The sequence below is a fragment of the Ylistrum balloti genome, unplaced genomic scaffold (assembly GCF_031769215.1).
Source record: "Ylistrum balloti isolate Yb309-2 unplaced genomic scaffold, AGI_CSIRO_Ybal_v1 Utg370058, whole genome shotgun sequence".
In the NCBI taxonomy this organism is placed as follows: Eukaryota; Metazoa; Mollusca; class Bivalvia; order Pectinida; family Pectinidae; genus Ylistrum; species Ylistrum balloti.
Genome location: NW_026782107.1, coordinates 1141388 through 1167336, shown reverse-complemented (window position 1 = coordinate 1167336; position 25949 = coordinate 1141388). Strand labels below are relative to the sequence as shown.

General features: G+C 35.4%; 1 protein-coding gene across 1 annotated transcript in view; it reads left to right on the top strand.

Annotated features, from left to right (window-relative positions):
• LOC132549473 (solute carrier family 15 member 1-like) overlaps positions 1-22472 on the top strand; it is a 30316-nt gene extending 7844 nt beyond the window's left edge. The window contains exons 4-23 of the mRNA XM_060213412.1: positions 2193-2334; positions 2689-2766; positions 3233-3332; positions 3504-3594; positions 5681-5758; positions 6610-6692; positions 7660-7743; positions 8045-8134; positions 9318-9362; positions 12182-12217; positions 12392-12480; positions 13227-13308; positions 14692-14808; positions 17239-17400; positions 17917-17963; positions 18157-18309; positions 19467-19596; positions 21014-21145; positions 21568-21675; positions 22290-22472. Coding sequence (XP_060069395.1) covers positions 2193-2334; positions 2689-2766; positions 3233-3332; positions 3504-3594; positions 5681-5758; positions 6610-6692; positions 7660-7743; positions 8045-8134; positions 9318-9362; positions 12182-12217; positions 12392-12480; positions 13227-13308; positions 14692-14808; positions 17239-17400; positions 17917-17963; positions 18157-18309; positions 19467-19596; positions 21014-21145; positions 21568-21675; positions 22290-22472 — 2030 coding nt within the window. The remainder of the gene's footprint in view (positions 1-2192; positions 2335-2688; positions 2767-3232; positions 3333-3503; positions 3595-5680; positions 5759-6609; positions 6693-7659; positions 7744-8044; positions 8135-9317; positions 9363-12181; positions 12218-12391; positions 12481-13226; positions 13309-14691; positions 14809-17238; positions 17401-17916; positions 17964-18156; positions 18310-19466; positions 19597-21013; positions 21146-21567; positions 21676-22289) is intronic.
• Positions 22473-25949: the final 3477 nt, after the last annotated feature.

Genomic DNA, 25949 nt, shown 5'->3' with positions numbered 1-25949 from the left:
TAATCTTGATATTTTCTCAGCATATTTCTGGGATGAATCCTGGGAACGGTTCAGAAAGCAAACAATGTTGACCAATGTTCAACATCTTTAGGATATAACATCTTAAAGTACTCTACCTACTTCTGATGAACTAAAACACCTAGAATCATGATGTCCTAGAAACGTACTTAATTTGGTGCAAACAAATTTAAACACATGATTAATGTTTTTGCCAATTAGTGCAATGATAAATTTCTGAATATAAACTGCAATTAGTTCACTAATATTTGAGTACAATACTTTCAGTTTGAACAGCTTCTAAAAAAAAGATGACAAAATAGCCGTATTAAAGGGTTCTGAATCATTACAACACCCAAGCAATTTCTTCTGATTAATTGAAAAACCTTGAATCATGTACATTTAGCTGAATTGTTTGGTTGAATCCTAACATTTCTAATTAACTAAAATACCGGAAAAGTTTTTTTAGTTGATCAGCACAGAAGGTAAAATACTTCAAACGTAAGTTTGTTGTATAAAGCAATGACAATCAGGTAAGAGATGCAGGCCCCTTGGACCTCTTGTATTACAGTGTTCAAATTGAGTTGCTAAGATTGGATTTTGTACATGTTCACAAAACTAATTTTTAACAAATTTCAACAAATTATTTGATGGATGTTAATTTTTCTGTGGAGAATATAATCTGCAAGAAGACAGTCATTTAGCTTGTGAAAAGTTTGTGTCTTAAATGTAACTTTCACCATGTGTTTCTATATGGTTATCAATGAAAGCTAAACTGTAGTACATAAGTGACTGGCCTGGAGAGTAAACAAAGACTACATAATCACTGCCTACAGCATAATGATATAATGCTACATTTACACAGTGACACAACAGTAATTACTCGAAATTATACCAAAGTCATATATCAGTTAGTAGAGCTGTGTAGTTGATGTCCTGGCACAGCTTGTCCAGACATCACATATACTGCAAAATCCGTCGTGTCTGACGTTTGTTACTAATATTTATTCTGTTAAAATATAAAAATTAATGAACTATAATTTATGTGTCTCATGAAGAGATAATTTCAGATGGTTTTTAGATGTGCACTTTGTGATATTGATCTGTGTTAAAAGTTAAAGAGAAATGTGCATCATTCATTAACAGAATTCTGCAGGTCTTTGAGGTCTGAAGTACTGATATTTGTATGATATCAAGATGAAGGTCTTTGAACGTTAATTCTGATATATTACTTTAATCTATATTCAGCATCATATCCTCAAAGTTTCTAAAATTTCAAATGACTTCTTTGAAATATTGTATATTTTCTAATACAGTCAATTCTGTCTAGAATTTCCATTTAAGAAAACAGAAGAAAAGTGACCTTTACAGGCAGGTGACCTGTACTGTTTCTTATAATTGTGATTGTGTATAATTTAGAACTAGAACAAGTGGTCTGTATAGATAGGTGACTTTATAAAGAGGTGTAATATCTTAGAATTGTGTTTAATTTGGAACTAGAACAAGTGGCCTGTATAGATAGGTGACCTTTATATGGAGGTTCTGTGTCTTAGAATTGTGTATAATTTGGAACTAGAACAAGTGGCCTGTATAGAAAGGTGACCTTTATATAGAGGTTCAGTATCTTAGAACTGTGTATAATTTGGAACTAGAACAAGTGGCCTGTATAGAAAGGTGACCTTTATATAGAGGTTCAGTACCTTAGAACTGTGTATAATTTGGAACTAGAACAAGTGGCCTGTATAGAAAGGTGACCTTTATATAGAGGTTCAGTACCTTAGAACTGTGTATAATTTGGAACTAGAACAAGTGGCCTGTATAGAAAGGTGACCTTTATATAGAGGTTCAGTATCTTAGAACTGTGTATAATTTGGAACTAGAACAAGTGGCCTGTATAGAAAGGTGACCTTTATATAGAGGTTCAGTACCTTAGAACTGTGTTTAATTTGGAACTAGAACAAGTGGCCTGTATAGAAAGGTGACCTTTATATAGAGGTTCAGTACCTTAGAACTGTGTATAATTTGGAACTAGAACAGGAAAACTATATAGACAGATGGTCTTTATACACTGGGCATACTGTAAAATATATCATATTTTAAGTGGTATTTGACACAAGCCTTTCAAACCTTTTGGTGACACGAATTCTAATGTTAAACAGTGTATGTACAACGTGATTGATCTCTCATGTCTTTAGCCATTCTGGTCCTGTACCTGACACGATGGCTCAAGTTCACAGACGATCATGCTACAGCGACATTCCATACCTTTGTGATGCTCTGCTACTTCAGTCCGCTCTTTGGAGCCATCATTGCTGATGGTTTTCTTGGGAGGCTCAAGTAAGTAAAAAAACCTGAAGTCCAAACTTTTACTTGTAATACCAATGTGTAGGAAGGGCAATATGTTTCTTCCTTATAGAGTAACTCTAGGAAAACAAAATATTTCTGATGAACCTTATATATCAAGCGATTACATGAAGCTGACATATAAATAAATACATCAATATGATAATAATTACCTTACTTAAGGAATGAGTTCAAAAAGTCAAATTCTCCAGCTTCAGTAATTTAGACATGTAGGTGTATCATTGTCTTGGAGTTATGTTCAGGCTGTCACTGGTATATGTCTTAAGTAGTCTGTAATGTATGAACTCGTAATAAAAAATGTCTAAAATTTCTGTTTCCTCTTTTCAGAACCATTTTGTATGTTTCAATAATCTATGCCATTGGAAACCTAGTGATGGCTCTCACTGCGCTTCCTCCACCTGAAATGTAAGTCTTCCTCGACCTGATACAGAATTCTTCCTCGACCTGATACAGAATTCTTCCTTGACCTGATACATCACTTATCCAGTGATATATATCTAATTTACATATTAAGTATCCTTGTCTAGGATTGGTCTGTTTTTGATTTAGATATTTTCTATCCTTGTCTAGGATTGGTCTGTTTTTGATTTAGATATTTTCTATCCTTGTCTAGGATTGGTCTGTTCTTGATTTAGATATTTTCTATCCTTGTCTAGGATTGGTCTGTTCTTGATTAAGATATTTTCTATCCTTGTCTAGGATTGGTCTGTTCATTATTCAGATATTTTCTATCCTTGTCTAGGATTGGTCTATTTTTGAGTTACATATTTTCTATCCTTGTCTAGGATTGGTCTGTTTTTTATTTAAATATTTTCTACCCTTGTCTGGGATTGGTCTGTTTTTGATTTAAATATTTTCTATCCTTGTCTAGTATTGGTCCTATGATAGGGTTGATTCTGATAGGACTTGGTACAGGTGGAATTAAGCCATGTGTGTCAGCATTTGGTGCAGACCAGTTCAGACCTGATCAGGTAAGTTTTGTGTGATCATCAATATATTCACAGGTCAGTATCATTAACATTCCTTATATATGATTTCTTGATTAAGCAGATGACTTTTCTGTTTGCTGCCTCGGAGTCATTCGCAGAGATAGAATTACTGATTCATTTTATTAATTTGAGTTTGTCTTTTCATATCTTCAGGAAAAGGAAAGGAACACCTTTTTCTCTGCTTTCTACTTCATGATTAACCTGGGCAGTATGCTGTCAATCTTCCTTACACCAGTACTACGAGGTGAGATTTCATGGCTCAGTTTGCATATACAACCATACAGTATTGTCAGCAGTTTGCTTCACTACTTCTTCTGAAGAACCATTAAGCCTAAAGCTTCAATATTTGAGTCTGAAGCTTGCTTTAAGAAAGAAAATCTTGTTTTGCATGGTTAGGGATTTAAATGTCTTCAAATTGATACTTTTTGATAATACATTTTTGACACACATTGATTTTGACGGGGTCAAATGTGTTAAGATCTTAACAAAAACACTTCAACAGAACCATCAAGCCTAGAGTCATTTAATTAATCAATAGATTTAGTATATGAATTAGATATGATTGTTTGGGTGTCTGATGAATGTGTGTATTACAAAGATATGCTAATTATACAAATCTGTGCTACATATTCCCTTTATTGTCATTACTTTTGTTACACAATATGTTCATTAACGGCTTTGTATCAATGGTTCTTATAAAACTTAAAGTACAATAGCAGAACATTACAGATTAATCTACCTGTATATAGGTACTATATCACAACATTACAGGTTAATGATCTACCTGTATATAGGTGGTATATCAGAAGTATACAGGTGAATAATCTACCTGTATATAGGTAGTATATGAGAACAGTACAGGTAAATTATCTACCTGTATATAGGTACTATATCAGTACTATATCAGTACTATATCAGAACAGTACAGGTAAATAATCTACCTGTATATAGGTACTATATCAGAACACTACAGGTAAATAATCTACCTGTATATAGGTACTATATCAGAACAGTACAGGTAAATAATCTACCTGTATATAGGTAGTATATCAGAACACTACAGGTAAATAATCTACCTGTATATAGGTACTATATCAGAACAGTACAGGTAAATAATCTACCTGTATGTAGGTAGTATATCAGAACAGTACAGGTAAATAATCTACCTGTATATAGGTACTATATCAGAACAGTACAGGTAAATAATCTACCTGTATATAGGTAGTATATCAGAAGTGTCAGGGTTAATAATTTACCTGTATGTAGGTACTATATCAGAACAGTACAGGTAAATAATCTACCTGTATATAGGTAGTATATGAGAACAGTACAGGTAAATTATCTACCTGTATATAGGTACTATATCAGAACAGTACAGGTAAATAATCTACCTGTATACAGGTACTATATAAGAACAGTACAGGTAAATAATCTACCTGTATATATGTACTATATCAGAACAGTACAGGTAAATAATCTACCTGTATGTAGGTAGTATATCAGAACAGTACAGGTAAATAATCTACCTGTATATAGGTAGTATATCAGAACAGTACAGGTAAATAATCTACCTGTATATAGGTACTATATCAGAACAGTACAGGTAAATAATCTACCTGTATGTAGGTAGTATATCAGAACAGTACAGGTAAATAATCTACCTGTATGTAGGTACTATATCAGAACAGTACAGGTAAATAATCTACCTGTATATAGGTAGTATATGAGAACAGTACAGGTAAATAATCTACCTGTATATAGGTAGTATATCAGAACAGTACAGGTAAATAATCTACCTGTATATAGGTGCTATATCAGAACAGTATAGGTAAATAATCTACCTGTATATAGGTAGTATATCAGAACAGTATAGGTAAATAATCTACCTGTATATAGGTAGTATATCAGAACAGTACAGGTAAATAATCTACCTGTATATAGGTAGTATATCAGAAGTGTCCAGGTGAATAATCTACCTGTATGTAGGTACTATATCAGAACAGTACAATTAAATAATCTACCTGTATATAGGTATTTTATCAGAACAGTACAGGTAAATAATCTACCTGTATATAGGTAGTATATCAGAAGTGTCCAGGTGAATAATCTACCTGTATGTAGGTACTATATCAGAACAGTACAATTAAATAATCTACCTGTACATAGGTATTTTATCAGAACATTACAGGTAAATAATCTACCTGTATATAGGTATTTTATCAGAACAGAGTATAATGACATCTCTGTTGTCTTCTAGTGTTGATAAAACAGACAAACAAAACATTGTGCTAAAAGTGATTGAAATAGATTGCTTATTGACTTGGTTTCAGCTGATGTCCAGTGTTTTGGGGGAGAGTGTTATCCTTTAGCTTTTGGTGTACCAGCAATACTTATGTTTATTGCTACAAGTAAGTAAGAAATTGTTATTGGTGCTTTGTACAAAATGTCTTACGCTGTGGTGAAAATGATTTGAAGATGACGATATTAATCAATAAATCAATTATTCATTTAAACATTTGAAGTCCCTATATATGCATCATTTGGCAAAATTACTTAATTTCTGGAAAAACTTTCACTTGATAAATATGTAAAGATAAAATAAAAAATATGTTGAAATTATTAAGAATCAGAATTGAGAAAAGTGGGTCAATTGAGAATATAAACCAATGTTTTACAAAGTTTCAAAGATCACTACAAGAAAAGTATGTTACTAATGCAGGGGTATTGTCATTTTGCAAAAATTGCAAATAGAGGTCTGTTTACAAAAAGTAAATTTCAACTGCTTTTACATCAACACCAATAGTCAAAATTGTCTTCAGTATTTCTTAGATAAGTTAATTTTTACTGTATCTTTATAACTAAATAAATTCTTCTCTTCAATTTTTTAAAGGAAGTTGGTTCTATTGGAGATCAAATATTAGACCATACTTTACAGTAAATTCTATGTTTTCATCTTCAAGATTCAGTTGCAACTTTTTTGATGAATATATTTCAAAGGCATAATTTTTTATTATGCTTATAATTTATAGAAGAAAAATTATTTGTGAAAAGATCTAAAAACATTGATTTTTTTAATTTGAATATCATATGTATTATGAAAGCCTGTGGGTTCGAGGCTGGCTGACTGGCCACAGGTCGAAGGTTTTCTCCTTGAACTCTGGCTTTTCTCCACCAACCACACCTCACATGCTCTTGAATGACCTTGCTGTTAACAGGATGTTAAGCAAAAATTTATAAAACTTGTTGTTTTTCATTATAGTTATCTTCATTGCTGGGAAAAGTCAGTACAAGATTACACCTCCGGCTGGTAATTTAGTAGGAAGAGTCTACAATTGTATCAAGGTATTACACCGTTCAAATTTTACTATTCAATTTATCAAAACTGTGTTTTTATTTGATTTTTTTTTCAAAATACAAAAATATTGCTTCACTTCACAATTAAGTATACACCTAACTTCAGACATCCACTACCAGTGATATTGTTGTCAGTGATCCTAGGTTTCTCAAACTCAGACTGGTAACTTGTGATGTGCATGTATAGAAGAAACTGGACCATTTTTGTTTATCAAATCGACCACTCGGACCAGGGTAATTGTTTGTGTATCAAATAAGGATGGACCTACTGATGATAGTTTTATCTTTCTGCCATTTTGACAAAATTGGTTTAAAGGTTTTCATGTTTTGAATCAGTATCTGTAGATCTGTCTCGAATTATGCCTGAAAGGTTTTGTAAATGTAAAGGTCTAAGAAGGTATGAAAACAACAAGAAAATACCAACTTGCCAAGATAATCCAAACTCAAATTAAAATAAAAACATGGCAAAATATGAACAAAAGAAAGATTTACAGAGAGACTCCTGAAAAAGTACAACGAGAATAAGGTCAGGTGTTCCGCCATGTAAATGTTGGTCAATCCAAATAAGTAAATAAATGTCATGTTCTCAAAATGAGAACAAGGTATACACAACGGAACCAACAAGAATCAAACATGTCCAGCGTCATATTGCACAAAGAAATAGAATATATATTAATGACATCACTATGACGACCACAAAACTTCCCCATAATTTTCATTAACCTGCGTCTTTTGAAATGCTGTCTTAATAGTTTGTCCATCAAAAACTCATGTGTATAAACAATTATAGCTCAGTCATATATTCAGCAACTAATGTTCTGTCTACATATGTGTGATATTTACTGCCATATATAATCACACTGAATGGCTTGACTTTGGAAAATGGTATTGCTAGCAATATCAGATTGTCATGGTAAGGGAGATCACTCTGTAAATTATCTATTACTTTTTACAGGCAGGAATTGTGGGTAAAGTAAAAAGTAGAAGAACTAAGGTGAAAATGCAACATTGGCTTGACTATGCAGAGGAAAAATTTGAGGTAAGGACAAGTTCAAATTATCTTGGCGATGCTTCACTCTGTCCCTACATGATTTACTATCTGAAATGTCCTAACAAATCCATTTATGCATTAACACTATTTGGCTAGACGACGCAGAGGAGAATTTGGAGGTATGTACACAGACCCTCTCCCCATTATCAAGGGCAAGACAAATAATATGTTAATTCCAAGTGTAGCTTTTAATGCTGGATATTGAGAAAATGCTAAATGTGTATTTAATTTTGAATAATTTTGAAAAAAATACAAGTTGTATAAAGCTGCATACTTTTTTCATTTTCAGCCTGATTTCATTGAAGAGGTGAAGGATCTGCTAAAAGTGCTGACTTTATTTCTACCACTACCTTTGTTCTGGGCTCTGTCAGATCAACAGGTAACACAGAAAATATAAAAATCATTTACTCTTTGTTCTGGACTCTGTCAAATTCGGCCATCTTGAATTTTGACTGTTAAGTTTGTTATGGCTATTTCCTGAGAAGACATCACCTTTTTACTTTATTTGTAGGTTTCCCTTGTAGTTATACGGGTCAAATTTTTAAGACACCTGACTTATCAACTTGGTCAAGTAGTTAAGACACCTGACATATTGCTAGTTTTCCGCCTCTGGGTTGCTGGTTGAAGGCCTATACATAGGTTCTAGCTGCATGTTCATGGTTTTTTCACAGGAAATCCAGCTTTTAATACAACATCTACAACATAACAGAGGATAGAAACAATTGTATGATGCAGTTTAATTAATTGTTTGGCTCCACTGTATCTGACTCTAAATCTGTTTTAATGGTGCTATTCACTTGTGTGTCTTTTGTACAATCTTTAGGATAACAGGTGGTAGACACTGCTGGTGGCATTTAAGTCCCTGAGGTTTACTGCAACCTACATACCACACTTTAATTGATTTGAATAGTGACACTTCTCAGAAAATACATGTACTTGATGCTGTTCTGAAATTGTATGAAATACAAAAATTACAAAATGTATTTAATTATGGGGTTTGTGCACTTCCCTGTCTGGATTTTCAATCACTTTTGATACTTATCAGTCGCCTCTTAGGTTTCAGTATTCAAGCCCTTAGCATGACTTATGTGTCCTAGGAGGACAAAACAGTTGTATGATGTAGCATGATCGATGTGTCCTAGGAGGACAAAACAGGTGTATGGTATAGCATGACCGATGTGTCCTAGGAGGACAAAACAGTTGTATGATGTAGCAAGACTGATGTGTCCAAGGAGGACAAAACAGTTGTATGATGTAGCATGACTGATGTGTCCAAGGAGGACAAAACAGTTGTATGATATAGCAAGACTGATGTGTCCAAGGAGGACAAAACAGTTGTATGATGTAGCATGACTGATGTGTCCAAGGAGGACAAAACAGTTGTATGATGTAGCATGACTGATGTGTCCAAGGAGGACAAAACAGTTGTATGATGCAGTTTAATTCATTGTTTGGTTCTATCATATCTTATCTAAATTTGTATTAAAAGATGTTATTCTATTGTGTGTCTTTTGTATATTTATAGAAGAAAACATGAACGAAAATGTGTAATTTGATTTCAGGGATCAAGATGGACTCTTCAAGCTGCTCAGATGGATGGTGATGTGGTGAGGTTAAACATAATATATTCATGATTAGTATTGATAGAAATAGAACCATTCTATTTCTAGTTTGACTGACCAGTCATAGAGATAGGATCTCCCATAGAGTCCATTTTCATCTAGTTTGACTGAACGATAATTGAAATACAATCATTCATAGTGTCTATTCTGTTTTTAGTTTGACTTACCGATGATAGAAATAGGATCTCCCATAGTGTCTATTCTACTTCTAGTTTGACTGACCGATGATAGAGATAGGATCTCCCATAGTGTCTATTCTACTTCTAGTTTGACTGACCAATGATAGAGATAGGATCTCCCATAGTGTCTATTCTACTTCTAGTTTGACTGACCAATGATAGAGATAGGATCTCCCATAGAGTCCATTCTATTTCTAGTTTGACTGACCAATGATAGAGATAGGATCTCCCATAGTGTCTATTCTACTTCTAGTTTGACTGACCGATGATAGAGATAGGATCTCCCATAGTGTCTATTCTACTTCTAGTTTGACTGACCAATGATAGAGATAGGATCTCCAATAGTGTCTATTCTATTTCTAGTTTGACTGACCAATGATAGAAATAGGATCTCCCATAGTGTCTATTCTATTTCTAGTTTGACTGACCAATGATAGAGATAGGATCTCCCATAGTGTCTATTCTATTTCTAGTTTGACTGACCGATGATAGAGATAGGATCTCCCATAATGTCTATTCTATTTCTAGTTTGACTGACCAATGATAGAGATAGGATCTCCCATAGTGTCTATTCTATTTCTAGTTTGACTGACCAATGATAGAGATAGGATCTCCCATAGTGTCCATTCTACTTCTAGTTTGACTGACCGATGATAGAGATAGGATCTCCGATAGAGTCTATTCTACTTCTAGTTTGACTGACCGATGATAGAGATAGGATCTCCCATAGTGTCCATTCTATTTCTAGTTTGACTGACCGATGATAGAGATAGGATCTCCCATAGTGTCTATTCTACTTCTAGTTTGACTGACCGATGATAGAGATAGGATCTCCCATAGTGTCCATTCTACTTCTAATTTGAAGTATGGTGGAATCATTTAATGATATTTTTGTGGATTATTACACTCTTTAAAAATATTCTGTGCAATTTCTGGGGATAAATTGTTGGGGATGAAAAATTAATTCTTTTACAGTTCAATCAATATTGTATTGTCCAAGACAAATACAATTCAATTTTATCCTCATGCAAGATATCTTCTTCAACAGCATAATCCTTTTTAATTTTTCTTCCTCCTAATTCACTCAGATTATTATGATATGAGAGAGTAAGAGGAATCCTATCAATATTTCAGAGTGTTTTAATTTCAATGTGTTGGGAACTATATAAAAAGACACAAAATTTAGACATAGTAATGAGAAATAGAATCTCTTATCTGGTAGTGTGGCAGGGATACCTCAGTTGATCTAAACATAAGCCTATGTGACCTTAGGTGAAGATCAAAGGTGTTTGGTATGATGCTTCCTACCAATGGCAGTTTGTGTTTCCTAGGAAACTAAGTTATTGACCAGTCTGTTTAGTTATAGTTGTGTCCTTGGGTTAGACACTTTACACAAATTGCTGTAGACAAAATGTAACGGACCTCCCATATTTTGTTCAGTGAGGTTGTCACCAATGATGTAGGGAGACCCCACTTCAAAATGAATCTGGATGATCACAGGATAATAAACCCAGCAAGTAAATGAACTGGTTGTATAAAATATACATCTTGTCAGATGAGACAACTGGTTGTATAAAATGTACATCTTGTCAGATGAGACAACTGGTTGTATAAAATGTACATCTTGTCAGATGGGACAACTGCTTGTATAAAATGTACATCCTGTCAGATGAGACAACTGGCTGTATAAAATGTACATCTTGTCAGATGAGACAACTGGTTGTATAAAATGTACATCTTGTCAGATGAGACAACTGGTTGTATAAAATGTACATCTTGTCAGATGAGACAACTGGCTGTATAAAATGTACATCTTGTCAGATGAGACAACTGGTTGTATAAAATGTACATCTTGTCAGATGGGACAACTGCTTGTATAAAATGTACATCCTGTCAGATGAGACAACTGGCTGTATAAAATGTACATCTTGTCAGATGAGACAACTGGTTGTATAAAATGTACATCTTGTCAGATGAGACAACTGGTTGTATAAAATGTACATCTTGTCAGATGAGACAACTGGCTGTATAAAATGTACATCTTGTCAGATGAGACAACTGGTTGTACAAAGCGTACATCCTGTCAGATGAGACAACTGGTTGTATAAAATGTACATCCTGTCAGATGAGACAACTGGCTGTATAAAATGTACATCTTGTCAGATGAGACAACTGGTTGTATAAAATGTACATCTTGTCAGATGAGACAACTGGCTGTATAAAATGTACATCTTGTCAGATGAGACAACTGGTTGTATAAAATGTACATCCTGTCAGATGAGACAACTGGTTGTATAAAATGTACATCCTGTCAGATGAGACAACTGGTTGTATAAAATGTACATCCTGTCAGATGAGACAACTGGTTGTATAAAATGTAGATCCTGTCAGATGAGACAACTGGTTGTATAAAATGTAGATCCTGTCAGATGAGACAACTGGCTGTATAAAATGTACATCCTGTCAGATGAGACAACTGGTGGTATAAAATGTAGATCCTGTCAGATGAGACAACTGGCTGTATAAAATGTACATCTTGTCAGATGAGACAACTGGTTGTACAAAACGTACATCCTGTCAGATGAGACGACTGGTTGGTTAATGGGTACACATTTCTTGTTTTAGGGCGTACTTGGTAGAGTGAAACCAGACCAGGTGATGGTGAGTACTAATCTTCGTTCAAAACATTAACAAGAAGCTATGAATCATTTTTGAAAGAAATTTTTATAAAAATTCGAGAAGCAAATGTGAACAGATAATTTTGATGAAAATAGAAACAAATAATTATAGATAATTGTTTTTCATTGAGTAAATGAAGTGTCTATTATTTTTCAGGCTTTAAACCCCCTTCTTATCATCATCTTGATTCCTCTGTTTGAACAAGTGGTATATCCACTGTGTGACAAATGCAAAATTCTGCGAAGGTAAGCAAGACATTGGCTGTGGTGTACCTGTTTCAGATGTTGAGCTCTGAACTCAATGTTTGATTTTAAGTCTTGAATATTTCTCTGAAGCGTCATTGTCTTTTTGCGGAATCCTACAGAATTTGACAAATGTATTCATTGTTGGGTGAGATCATTTCCGATAACATTGAGTAATATTTGCACCTGTATTACATCGTCTGTAGATAAACAATTTGTTTATCAATGTTTATACATAGTGATCAGACTTATACACAGAGATGATACAGTCTAGTCATTACTTATGTCTATTTCAAATTTCTGGATGAAAGCAGACATTGCTAAATTTTATATTAACAAGATTTCGATGTCATAATATACATGAGATGTGTATATTTGTAAAATATTAATAAAAGCATCATTTGATCTTGGAATTTTTATGTGGGTTGCATTGTCACTGATACTAAAGTGGCACCCCCTAAGGCTTCCTGTATAAGACTTGTTTAATTGAACTGGTTACAGTTCTAAGTATGTGTGTAAGTTATTGAGTTTTTGTAAAATATTTTATAAAAATGTTTGGTTTTCAAATGAAGATTTAAAGATCAATATCTATTATTGTATGTGCATCATAGGGTAGTGCACTAAGTAATATAATGTGTTGTTACTCCATTGTAATTATACTTCAGGCACATAAAGTAGAAAAAAATTATCACTATGCAAAAACATTGATTAAATAATCCAGAATATTTTTGGTATTTTGTATGTTTCAGTCCCCTGCAAAGGATGGTGTCCGGAATGTTCCTAACAGGTGTGGCTTTCGTGGTAGCTGCACTTGTGCAAATGAAGCTCGACGTAAGATTTTTTTTTATTATTAATCTTTTGATATAAAACCATATTTTCTTATCCCTTTCCTAAATGTCTTCTGTCCATATGTAAACTAAACTTTTTTTCCAAAGATGATGTTTTAGGTTGTTGAGGATGATGAGTTAAAAGCTGCATCTAATTTTCAAATTTTATGAAAGTAGGTTATGTCTTCATACATATTACAGTAACTCCTTCGATTCTAACGTAGTTATTTTGGGGTTTGGATATCTCAGAGACACAGGGAAATCCTATCCATGACCCTGATTTCCTTGTTGTTTGATCTTTCTTGTTCCTTTATGTGACTTTCCATGGTAGGTGATCTTATTATTAAAATAACATCAATTGTTCTCCCAAAGTGTTCTCCTCCCCGAGTATTCTCCTCCCCTCCTTCCCGAGTATTCTCCTCCCCTCCTCCCTGAGCATTCTCCTCCCCGAGTATTCTCCTCCCCTCCTCCCTGAGCATTCTCCTCCCCAAGTGTTCTCCTCCCCTCCTCCCTGAGTATTCTCCTCCCCAAGTGTTCTCCTCCCCTCCTCCCTGAGCATTCTCCTCCCCAAGTATTCTCCTCCCCTCCTCCCTGAGCATTCTCCTCCCCGAGTATTCTCCTCCCCTCCTCCCTGAGTATTCTCCTCCCCAAGTGTTCTCCTCCCCGAGTATTCTCCTCTCCGAGTATTCTCCTCCCCTCCTCCCCGAGTATTCTCCTCCCCTCCTCCCCGAGTATTCTCCTCCCCTCCTCCCGGAGTATTCTCCTCCCCTCCTCCACGAGTTTTCTCCTCCCCTAGTATTCTCCTCCCCGAGTGTTCTCCTCCCCTAGTATTCTCCTCCCCGAGTATTCTCCTCCCCGAGTATTCTCCTCCCCTCCTCCCCGAGTATTCTCCTCCCCGAGTATTCTCCTCCCCTCCTCCCTGAGTATTCTCCTCCCCTCCTTCCCTAGTATTCTCCTCCCCGAGTGTTCTCGAAAAGGGAGATAATTCCAAATAAGCAGAAGCAAAGCACTTAGAAATGATTAATTCAGTTTATAATGCAATTTCAATGCAATAAGGTATGAGAAACAGTTACAGGTATACATATTTGAAATGGATTTTGTCTCAGTCTCTGGCTCATTTTCTGGAATGGCCTCACTCGGGATAAAACAGAATGTTGTCCTTAATTGAGGTTTTGTTACAAACAGTTAGACCATGATTGAGATGAATTGATCTCCGACATAAAGAAATAAAAGATTCTATTAATCGTGTAATTTTGTGTTACATCAAATTAAATTACCTACACCTGTAGAGTCGAATTACTGTATATTTATAAGAAGTAAACAACAATAATTTAACCAGTAGGTACAAGTATGCCTAGATATATAGTGATGGATTTCTACTTTATAGGTGCAGAAAGAAGTTCCACTCTCCTTATCAGAGAGCGGTGTGACATTCATCAACACTTATCCTTGTCCAGTATCATTGTCCTCATCTATCTACTCAGGGCATCTATCATTTACACAGGTAAGTGTGATGTCACCTTCCATCTATCCCAGGGACCTATCATTTACACAGGTAAGTGTGAGGTCACCTTACCATTTACTCAGGGCATCTATCATTTACACAGGTAAGTGTGAGGTCACCTTCCATCTACCCCAGGACCTATCATTTACACAGGTAAGTGTGAGGTCACCTTCCATCTACTCTAGGGATCTATCATTTACACAGGTAAGTGTGAGGTCACCTTCCATCTACCCCAGGGACCTATCATTTACACAGGTAAGTGTGAGGTCACCTTCCATCTACCCCAGGGACCTATCATTTACACAGGTAAGTGTGAGATCATCTTACCATCTACTCAGGGCATCTATCATTTACACAGGTAAGTGTGAGGTCACCTTCCATCTACTCTAGGGATCTATCATTTACACAGTAAGTGTGAGGGCACCTTCCATCTACCCCAGGGACCTGTAATTTACACAGGTAAGTGTGATGTCACCTTCCATCTATCCCAGGGACCTATCATTTACACAGGTAAGTGTGAGGTCACCTTCCATCTACTCCAGGGACCTGTAATTTACACAGGTAAGTGTGAGGTCACCTTCCATCTACTCTAGGGACCTATCATTTACACAGGTAAGTGTGAGGTCACCTTCCATCTACCCCAGGGACCTATCATTTACACAGGTAAGTGTGAGGTCACCTTCCATCTACTCTAGGGACCTATCATTTACACAGGTAAGTGTGAGGTCACCTTCCATCTATCCCAGGGACCTGTAATTTACACAGGTAAGTGTGAGGTCACCTTCCATCAACCCCAGGAACCTGTCATTTACACAGGTAAGTGTGAGGTCACCTTCCATCTACCCCATGGACCTATCATTTACACAGGTAAGTGTGAGGTCACCTTCCATCTACTCTAGGGACCTATCATTTACACAGGTAAGTGTGAGGTCACCTTCCATCTACCCCAGGGACCTGTCATTTACACAGGTAAGTGTGAGGTCACCTTCCATCTACCCCATGGACCTATCATTTACACAGGTAAGTGTGAGGTCACCTTCCATCTACCCCAGGGACCTGTAATTTACACAGGTAAGTGTGATGTCACCTTCCATCTATCCCAGGGACCTATCATTTACACAGGTAAGTGTGAGGTCACCTTCCATCTATCCCAGGGACCTATCATTTACACAGGTAAGTGTGAGGTCACCTTCCATCTACCCCACGGACCTATCATTTACACAGGTAAGTGTGAGGTCACCTTCCATATACCCCAGGGACCTATCATTTACACAGGTAAGTGTGAGGTCACCTTCCATCTACCCCAGGGACCTATCATTTACACAGGTAAGTGTGAGGTCACCTTCCATCTACCCCAGGGACCTATCATTTACACAGGTAAGTGTGAGGTCACCTTACCATCTACTCAGGGCATCTATCATTTACACAGGTAAGTGTGAGGTCACCTTCCATCTACTCTAGGGATCTATCATTTACACAGTAAGTGTGAGGGCACCTTCCATCTACCCCAGGGACCTGTAATTTACACAGGTAAGTGTGATGTCACCTTCCATCTATCCCAGGGACCTATCATTTACACAGGTAAGTGTGAGGTCACCTTCCATCTACTCTAGGGACCTATCATTTACACAGATAAGTGTGAGGTCACCTTCCATCTATCCCAGGGACCTGTAATTTACACAGGTAAGTGTGAGGTCACCTTCCATCAACCCCAGGAACCTGTCATTTACACAGGTAAGTGTGAGGTCACCTTCCATCTACCCCATGGACCTATCATTTACACAGGTAAGTGTGAGGTCACCTTCCATCTACTCTAGGGACCTATCATTTACACAGGTAAGTGTGAGGTCACCTTCCATCTACCCCAGGGACCTGTCATTTACACAGGTAAGTGTGAGGTCACCTTCCATCTACCCCAGGGACCTATCATTTACACAGGTAAGTGTGAGGTCACCTTCCATCTACCCCAGGGACCTGTAATTTACACAGGTAAGTGTGATGTCACCTTCCATCTATCCCAGGGACCTATCATTTACACAGGTAAGTGTGAGGTCACCTTACCATCTACTCTAGGGACCTATCATTTACACAGGTAAGTGTGATGTCACCTTCCATCTACCCCATGAACCTATCATTTACACAGGTAAGTGTGAGGTCACCTTACCATCTACTCTAGGAAATATCATTTACACAGGTAAGTGTGAGGTCACCTTTCATCTAACCCAGGGACCTATCATTTACACAGGTAAGTGTGAGGTCACCTTCCATCTACCCCAGGGACCTATCATTTACACAGGTAAGTGTGAGGTCACCTTCCATCTACTCCAGGGAATATCATTTAGATTTAATATCAGTATTCTTTTTTTTCTGAAAGAATTAAACCTGTTTTAATTAGGACCCCAAGAAAATAACTGTTTTTCTGTATTTCAGGAATCTGACTATTTGAGAGTACCAACAGGGTCCAATGCCATCTCTGTTACTGCCAACTGTACTGGAGAGACGATAAAAAAAGATGTTCAACTTGATACAAGTTCTGCTTATAGAATTTTCATCTTAAAATCTGCAGACAAAAGAAATTTAGATATAAACAGGGTAATTTTTTTAGCGTATTTACTCAGAATTCAACAAAGGTGAATGCAAGATCTTTGTATATTACTAGATGTTCTGTATAGCTTTGTTGGAAATTCATAGAAAGAACAGCTACCCACTTTCACCTACAGTTTTCATATATTTCCCGTAAACAACAAGCTTTGCAGCTCAATTTAAGCTTTTGTGATATCAATCAATTGAAAAATTTGTTTTGTATTGTGAAAGCTTGCATGTGAAATTTCCCGACATCAAATTTCTGCTGAGGATAAATATTTTGAAAAAATTTAAATTTGAATATTCTCGTTCACTTACCTTGTACATTTATGTATCCTGACTTCCAACAGGACAAATATATTCATGTTATGTACCACTGCTTTGGTTTTTTTTAATTTGCAAATATCAAGAAAGCTAGAAATAAAATGGTTCACAAAAGAAAATTAGAAATAAACAAAAGGATGAAATTGTAATTAAATTTTATTTGTTGTTTTAAGAATGATCTGTTGTTGTGTATTTTTGTAGGCAGAAGACCAGAGGAGCAAACCAAGGGAAGGTAACTCTCTTATCAGGTATGATTTTAATTAATGTTTTACAATACATCAGTATTTGAACATGATAACAAATTTACGATATTTTTTTTTTTAAATCTTGAAATGTTTAAATTTAGGATATTTGCGATGTTTTTGTTCAATTTGCTTTGCTTTTTATTTGTTTGTAAGTTCAGGATCTTGTGAATCTTCAGACTAAAATTGTGTTTTGTAGTTTTATAATGTCAATGGACACACGAACAGAGATGACGGTTAAGCTTGTGCAGCATTCCCACTTCAAGGACAATCTTAATCCTGGGTCTCCAGGGATCATTTTTCCTGTCTCCAGCTCTGAACCATCAGTCTATAAGGAGGTGTACCCTGGATTGTAAGTATTACTCTTGCTAACAATTAAATCATTGACAGAAACATCACAAACTATCAAATTTGTTTTCTTCTTTTCAAATTTTAAAATTCTCACAGTTGTACAAAATGTTGGATCAAGAAGGGATGTTTATTTTGTGTGAGTCAGGAAATGGACCATCATTTCTAATTATTGATATCATATTGAAGTATCGATTTTTCACAGATTTATATTCTCCTATAAAATGGTGATAAATCGATCCCTTTCTGTAATGTAATGTTATTTTCAAATTGTTTTGGTTTTATTTCTCAAGAAACCCCACCATATTCAAATCATCCTACGTCCATCCTTCGTCCGTAAACAGTTTTTGTCATCGCTATTTCTTGAGAAGCACTGGATGGTCTTTCTCAAATTACGACGTAGGTTTCCCTTGGTCCCTAGTTGTGCCCATGTGATTTTGGTCTGATTAGAAAAAAAAATGGCCTAAAGGTGGCCATCTTGGATTTTGACTTTGAAAGTTTATTATTGCTCTTTCTTGGGATCTACTGCAAAAATCTTTTTCAGATTCCATGTGTAGGTTCTTCAGGGTTTCTTGTTATGTTTTATACTGATCAGAAAATAGCCTACACGTCTTTGTATTTTTGGTAAAACTGCAGATATTGAAATATCATAAACTACTTTTTTTCAGTTCCTTGCAACAAATACTTACCTAGTAATGAACCCACTCATGTCTGTTGCTGCTATTCAGTAAAATTATAAATGACCTAGAGACTATTTCCATTGACTTGGTGTCAAGGGGTTGTCTACACCCTGTGGGCTTATTTCAGAATAAGTGCTGTTAATTGTCTTGTGTAATTTGATAAATATAAAATGACTTCACACAATTTGTCTAGATTATTAAAAGGTTATTTACCGAGTTGATCACTCCATTAACAGCCAGAGTGGCAGGGTCTCCTTTAAGTAGCTGGTGGCTAACTCATTGATCAACATATGGAAGGCCCATTGCATGCCATCCAAAGCAATTAATGGGAACATGTCTTTCCCAAGGATGCAACTATATCAGTTGATTTCTTAGTTTTCCGAGAAACAAAAATCACCAATAATCAACATGTTAAAATCTTCTTCAGATCATTTACAATAATACTGAAGCTTACCTGGAGAGATTGATGTAAATTTTACAGATACGATATATGGCAGCAGATCCAAGCAGATGTAAACTCCAGTGATTCCTGGCAGCTAACTAATGCTAGTATGAATGTAGGCACAGGAGCCTCATACACAGTTCTATTGTATACCAACAATACTGACACGGTAAGTCTCCTCCCCAGCGACCTGTATACCATACAAGCCCTCATCCCCAGCGACCTGTATACCATACAAGCCCTCGTACACAGTTCTATTGTATACCAACAATACTGACATGGTAAGTCTCCTCCCCAGCGGCCTGTATACCATACAAGCCCTCATCCCCAGCGACCTGTATACCATACAAGCCCTCGTACACAGTTCTATTGTATACCAACATTACTGACATTGTATACCAACAATACTGACATGTCTCCTCCCCAGCGGCCTGTATACCAAGCCCTCGTACACAGTTCTATTGTATACCAACAATACTCATCCCCAGCGGCCTGTATACCATACAAGCCCTCAAGCCCTACACAGTTCTATTGTATACCAACAATACTGACATGGTAAGTCTCTTCCCCAGCGACCTGTATACCATACAAGCCCTCGTACACAGTTCTATTGTATACCAACATTACTGACACGGTAAGTCTCATCCCCAGCGGCCTGTATACCATACAAGCCCTGTATACCTTCGTACACAGTTCTATTGTATACCAACAATACTGACATGGTAAGTCTCCTCCCCAGCGACCTGTATACCATACAAGCCCTCGTACACAGTTCTATTGTATACCAACAATACTGACATGGTAAGTCTCCTCCCCAGCGGCCTGTATACCATACAAGCCCTCGTACACAGTTCTATTGTATACCAACAATACTGACATGGTAAGTCTCCTCCCCAGCGACCTGTATACCATACAAGCCCTCGTACACAGTTCTATTGTATACCAACAATACTGACATGGTAAGTCTCCTCCCCAGTGGCCTGTATACCATACAAGCCCTCGTACACAGTTCTATTATATACCAACAATACTGACATGGTAAGTCTCCTCCCCAGTGGCCTGTATACCATACAAGCCCTCGTACACAGTTCTATTGTATACCAACAATACTGACATGGTAAGTCTCCTCCCCAGCGGCCTGTATACCATACAAACCCTCATCCCCTTAAAACATTGTAACAGACCCAGGTGATTACATGAATTTGTATCATGTACACAGCATATTGATAATGCACTAAGTGTTTGAGGTTCGATTCCCTGAATGGACATGAAGAGGTATACAGACATGGGTTTTCCTAGGGTATTCTGGTTTCCTACCTCAGTTAATTCATTCAGATATTTCTATCCAGGCTCTCAAAAGTAATTGTTATAAATTGGAATAACTTGTTTTGCAATTGTTGTAAAATAAAGTTAAATTTAACAGAAACACAATATTTTATCCACTTCAGCCCAAAGTATTTTCTCAATGCAGTTAATTTGTGATGTGTGATATAGCGATGCTGATGTCTTTTCTTCATGAGCAAATTCTTACTGTGGTATTTTATACTAAACCCAGTTTATAAAGTTGTGTTTTTCTACTTGACCAGATCCACACTGTGGTATATAGCAGTGTTACAGCCAATACAGTGTCTCTCTTGTGGATGGTTCCCCAGTACGTGATTATCACCGTTGGAGAAATCCTTTTTTCTGTTTCTGGACTTGCCTTTGCATACTCAGAGGTAAGATTTCACATTTTAATAAGACTTTAAGGCAAACTTAATATAACCTTCATGATCTGTCACTATGTGTTCACAGGAAAACTCAGTTTGCGATTACAGAGATATCTCGACCAGATTGTAAGAGTTTCGGTGATCAAGACAAAGCTTGAAATATCCCGGTACATGAAACAGATCCACATTTGGTTAATTCTCTCACATACTTTAAACTACTGTAACAAACTGAAAGCTATTTTGAATCCATGCTATTCATTGTGCCATCAATAATGTCCCATGAAATCCCGTCAAAATTTGTGGTGTAATCAATTTCCAACATGGTTACCAACACAAAAATGATGATGATGCAGCGTACCATGCCAGCTGTCTTTCCCTTTGGTTCAGATTTCCAAAACAGTAGAATTATCCCCTAATTGTAAACATTTCAGGCTCCGAAATCCATGAAGTCTGTTGTACAGGCAGCCTGGCTACTTACGACAGCAGTTGGTGATCTCATTGTAGTAATAGTGGCCGAGGCACAGCTCCTACCTAGCCAGGTAAGTATAGAGACAAACAAAATGTATTCTATCTTATATCTACTGCAAATATTGAAAGTCCATAATACACATTTTCGCTAATTTAATTTCTTTTTTGTAAATATCAGATTCACTGATGATTGTTCTTTTGGATAAATTAAGTTTTTCACTGCATTTATACTTTTTTCTTCAAATTCATCAAAGACAACGTTCAGCTTATCCAGGCATATTGTGTTATATTTTTCTCTGCCATCAAGTGGATGGGAAAAAAAATGTACTTTTAAAATTTCTAGGAATTTAACACAAATTTAATATTTAGTGTTTTGATAGACAATGTTTTATTCAGTCTATAAAAAAAATTCCACAATGTGTATATAATTATGGTTTTTAGGGCTTAACATCCATATTCCAATTACAAATAAGACACTTCAGACTATTCATTGTCTTCTGTGTTTCTGTTGATATGATGGAAACTTTCATTTATTGGTTTGACAGGTAGACCTGTATTCTGCTGATTGTGCTGAAAATATCCCATATATTGTTGCGTTGAACAAATTATCTTTCCTGATAGAATTTTTATCGATTTCATAGTAATGAGTTAATAATTTCTAATATGAAGACTGTTTTTGTTTCAGACTGCTGAATTCTTCTTTTTTGCTGCATTAATGACATTTGTGTCCCTCATATTCATGCTTATGTCGTATTTCTACAAATACAGTAATATTGCATCAAATGAAAGTGATAATGATACTGCAGGGCTCATCACCAAGGGAGATCACTCACCAGATATACCCATGGAACATGTACACTCAAGCTAATACTTAAAAGTTCATTGAAAGTTTTTTTTTTTCACTTTTCGTATTCAATGATTTGTTCAAATTTTGAATATTTGAATTCACTTTTGAATATTTATTTCTCGTTCTGTAATACAAAACTTTAAATAACGCAAACCGTACACATTAAATTATTGAATATTGTTTTATTGATTTAGATCCTAAGATGAATTGATCTGTTTTTTGAGCAACCTATTTCGAAGGGAAATTGTTTAGAACACTTCTTTTTTTATCTCATTCTATATCCAAACTTACATATTATAAGAAATATTTTTGCAAGTGTGTAATTTTCTCTATTTTTAATTGAAATCTAATTTTAGCACTTTTTGGAATTTCTGCATTCTCAACATAGAATTGCTGGACAAATAATGAACTGGTAAATTTACAATGAAAAATAGTCTGTTCCTGCTCTTCATTGCCAAAAGGCTAGAAATACATATTTTTTCTTTTGACAAGAATGCAAAAAATTGGTCTAAGTGAAAAAAACAACTATAAGGTAAGTCGATTTTGCAAAGCAAGATCTGAAATATTTTTGAGACGCACAATTTTGGTAATGAAACACATTTTCAAAACTGAAAATTATGTATCTTTTGTATTGGGAAGATAATACAGTTTGACTTTGAAACAGAGATGTAAATATCAGCCATGTGGTTTAGTAAATACTTAATTGGAAACATATTTATAAGTTTAGCAAGCAACTATTTAACAGGATTTGATTAAGTAAACTAATCATTTTGTTTAAATAAATTAGCAGGGATATACCTTAGGGGCAAGTGTATAATACCATTTCATGTTCGGAGCATATAATACATCCTAGGCTGTCATTCTGTCATTATTTCGGCTAATTGGATGTAAGACTGTTAATTGGAGTGTGGCTGTATAATGATAAAAATAGCAGAAAGGGTGCAGAGACAACGCCGTATTGCTAGTAAAGTTCGAGTAGGTTCCGTGGTCCCTTGCTTAGATTCCTCCAGGTATGCAGGGCGATTGTAGAGTAGTAAGGAACTAAGGGGTAAGAGGCAATCGCAACAAGCTCTGGATTCTGAAATTGTTATTTATTATTCTTCGTCTACCGGTTTCGCCTGTAACGTTTGGGTTTCTTCAGGTCCTGATGAAGAATAATAAATAACAATTTCAGAATTCTGAGCTTGTTGCGATTGCCTGTTACCCCTATGATAAAAATAGATTATGTTCTGATTTGCTTGTGGTCAGTTAATTTATTCAGAGTTATGGCCATGGAAGATTTAGAGTTTAATAAAAAAAAAAAATCTCAAAAATGATACTAAAATTGAAGAGCCTTGCCGCATTCCAGTGTTTATCTTAAAACACTAAAATTTTTAAAAATGCATACATCTTGGTTTCCAGTAGTGGGCGTTAACGTGGCTTGGATACATCATATGTACATGTACGTACTTGTTTAGGGGGCTTGGATTACATTGTTGAAAAACGGTTACTTGTTTCTTGTGGTGTTGTTATATGGTCTCGCTGTAAGAACACTTACCGAGCCACAATATTGATGTAAATGCCAACATTAAGTGGTTTATTGGGAACATTTTAATTTGTTAACATTGTTTAATATCCACACAATCTTGCTGTGATGACTTTTATCAGGCTTATCGATATACTTTATATACAAAAAAATTAGCAGAAATCTTATTTAAGTATTTTTTGTTCTTAAACTATTTAGTACTAAAATATGATAATGTAGTGCTATTTGCAATTTATGTACATGTATATTGATTTTATAGCAGTTTTTATATATTTAACACATTCAGGATTTTGCTTTGTTGCCAAATAGTGATAATGTGCTAAAGTTTTTTTTTAATTTTTCGAAATTTAATAATTTTACAGTGTGTGTATAACAGGTGTTGGAAAATGAACATGTCAAATTTCAATTTTTTCATTTTTTTTTTTTTTTTTTTGACTTCACTTTTGCCAAACTCAATACATTTTAATATTTAATACAAACAAACAAACGAACATCAGCCTTCATAACTATATGTACTATAAAATATTTCCTAACTTAGTTAATGATTGTCTTTAAGTCCTGTATGTTTCACTACACTTTCTGAATGGCTGTGTTATAAGGTCCTTTAGGAAGCATGGTGTTTTGAGATTGATGAGTTTTAAAGACATTGGTCCTCCTGATAGAAAATTTTTTTGCACACTTTTGTATCAGGTTAGGTGCAATATTTTTGAGATTTTCTATATGTTCTTTTAAGTGGATTTGTAATGTTGTAAAACCATATAGTTCGCAGGGCTCAATTTTCATGTTTATTTCTTGTTTTACTTTTTGCGAAAACTCGATTTCATGGAGGAAACAGCCCCTGGTAGTAATTTTAACAGTTTGTTGACTTATGAACTTGTGAATTGAAAGTATCCAATGAAAATAACCCCCACTAAAATTACTGATTTTACCAGTATTTGGTACATGTATTGCAATTTTACTATTGATATTATGTCCAAACTCAACTTTATTAATTTGTGTGATTTTTTTTTCTCTTCAGCAAAATTAGAATGAAAAGATTATCATTATGGGCATCAGTTATTCTAATAAAGTGACATCAATGATGCACTAAATGATGGTGGATATGATTAAGAAAGAAGGAGAAAAAAAAAGAAAGAAAAACTGATGGTAATTTTCAGTGTTGTACCTTATTTATTTCAAGAAGAATGTAAGAGATGTTGTATAAGCTTCTTTTGGTTAAGGTTTCATGCTAAACAACTGCTTTTGCATAAGCTATGTGTTAATTTGACATTTTCATGTAATGTTTTTTTTCTATTGTGTTCTGTTTACATTTTCTCTGAAATATTGATAGTTATCATACTAATGATTGTTTGAATATAAGAAATCATCTGTAGTAACTCTGAATACAATTTTTTTAACAAGTAGATGTGATTTTGATTACTTTTTTTATTAAAAGTATTTTTTTAGGTAAACCATGTTGGACTTTCAATAGTTTGGTAAGAATTACATTTTGTATTTTCTTCATTATAATATTCTACCTTCATACCAACATTTTGTTGTGAAGACAAATCAAGATGTTGAAATCCACTGATAATGGTTTTTAGGTCATCTGACCGAAGGGTCTGATGACCTATTGCGATCGCCTTTTGTCCGGCATCGTCCGACGTACGTCATCTGTCGTAAACATTTTCAACTTCTTCTCAAGTTCTACATATCTGATTGAGCTGAAACTTACTAGAAATGATTGTGACATGATCCTGACCAAAGTTTGTAAATTTCGGGTTGGTCCGAAATCCAACATGGCCGCCATCTTGAAAACACATTTTCGACTTCTTCTCAAGTTCAAAATTTGAAATCTTGTATTTTATGTCAGATGACCGTTAAGGCCCATGGGCCTCTTGTTTCAGTTTTTATGTTAAAGATCATATCAGAAAGTTTTAAGTACGGAGGATACAGCCATCTCTGTAGCAGTTGTTGTGATGGATAAATTTATC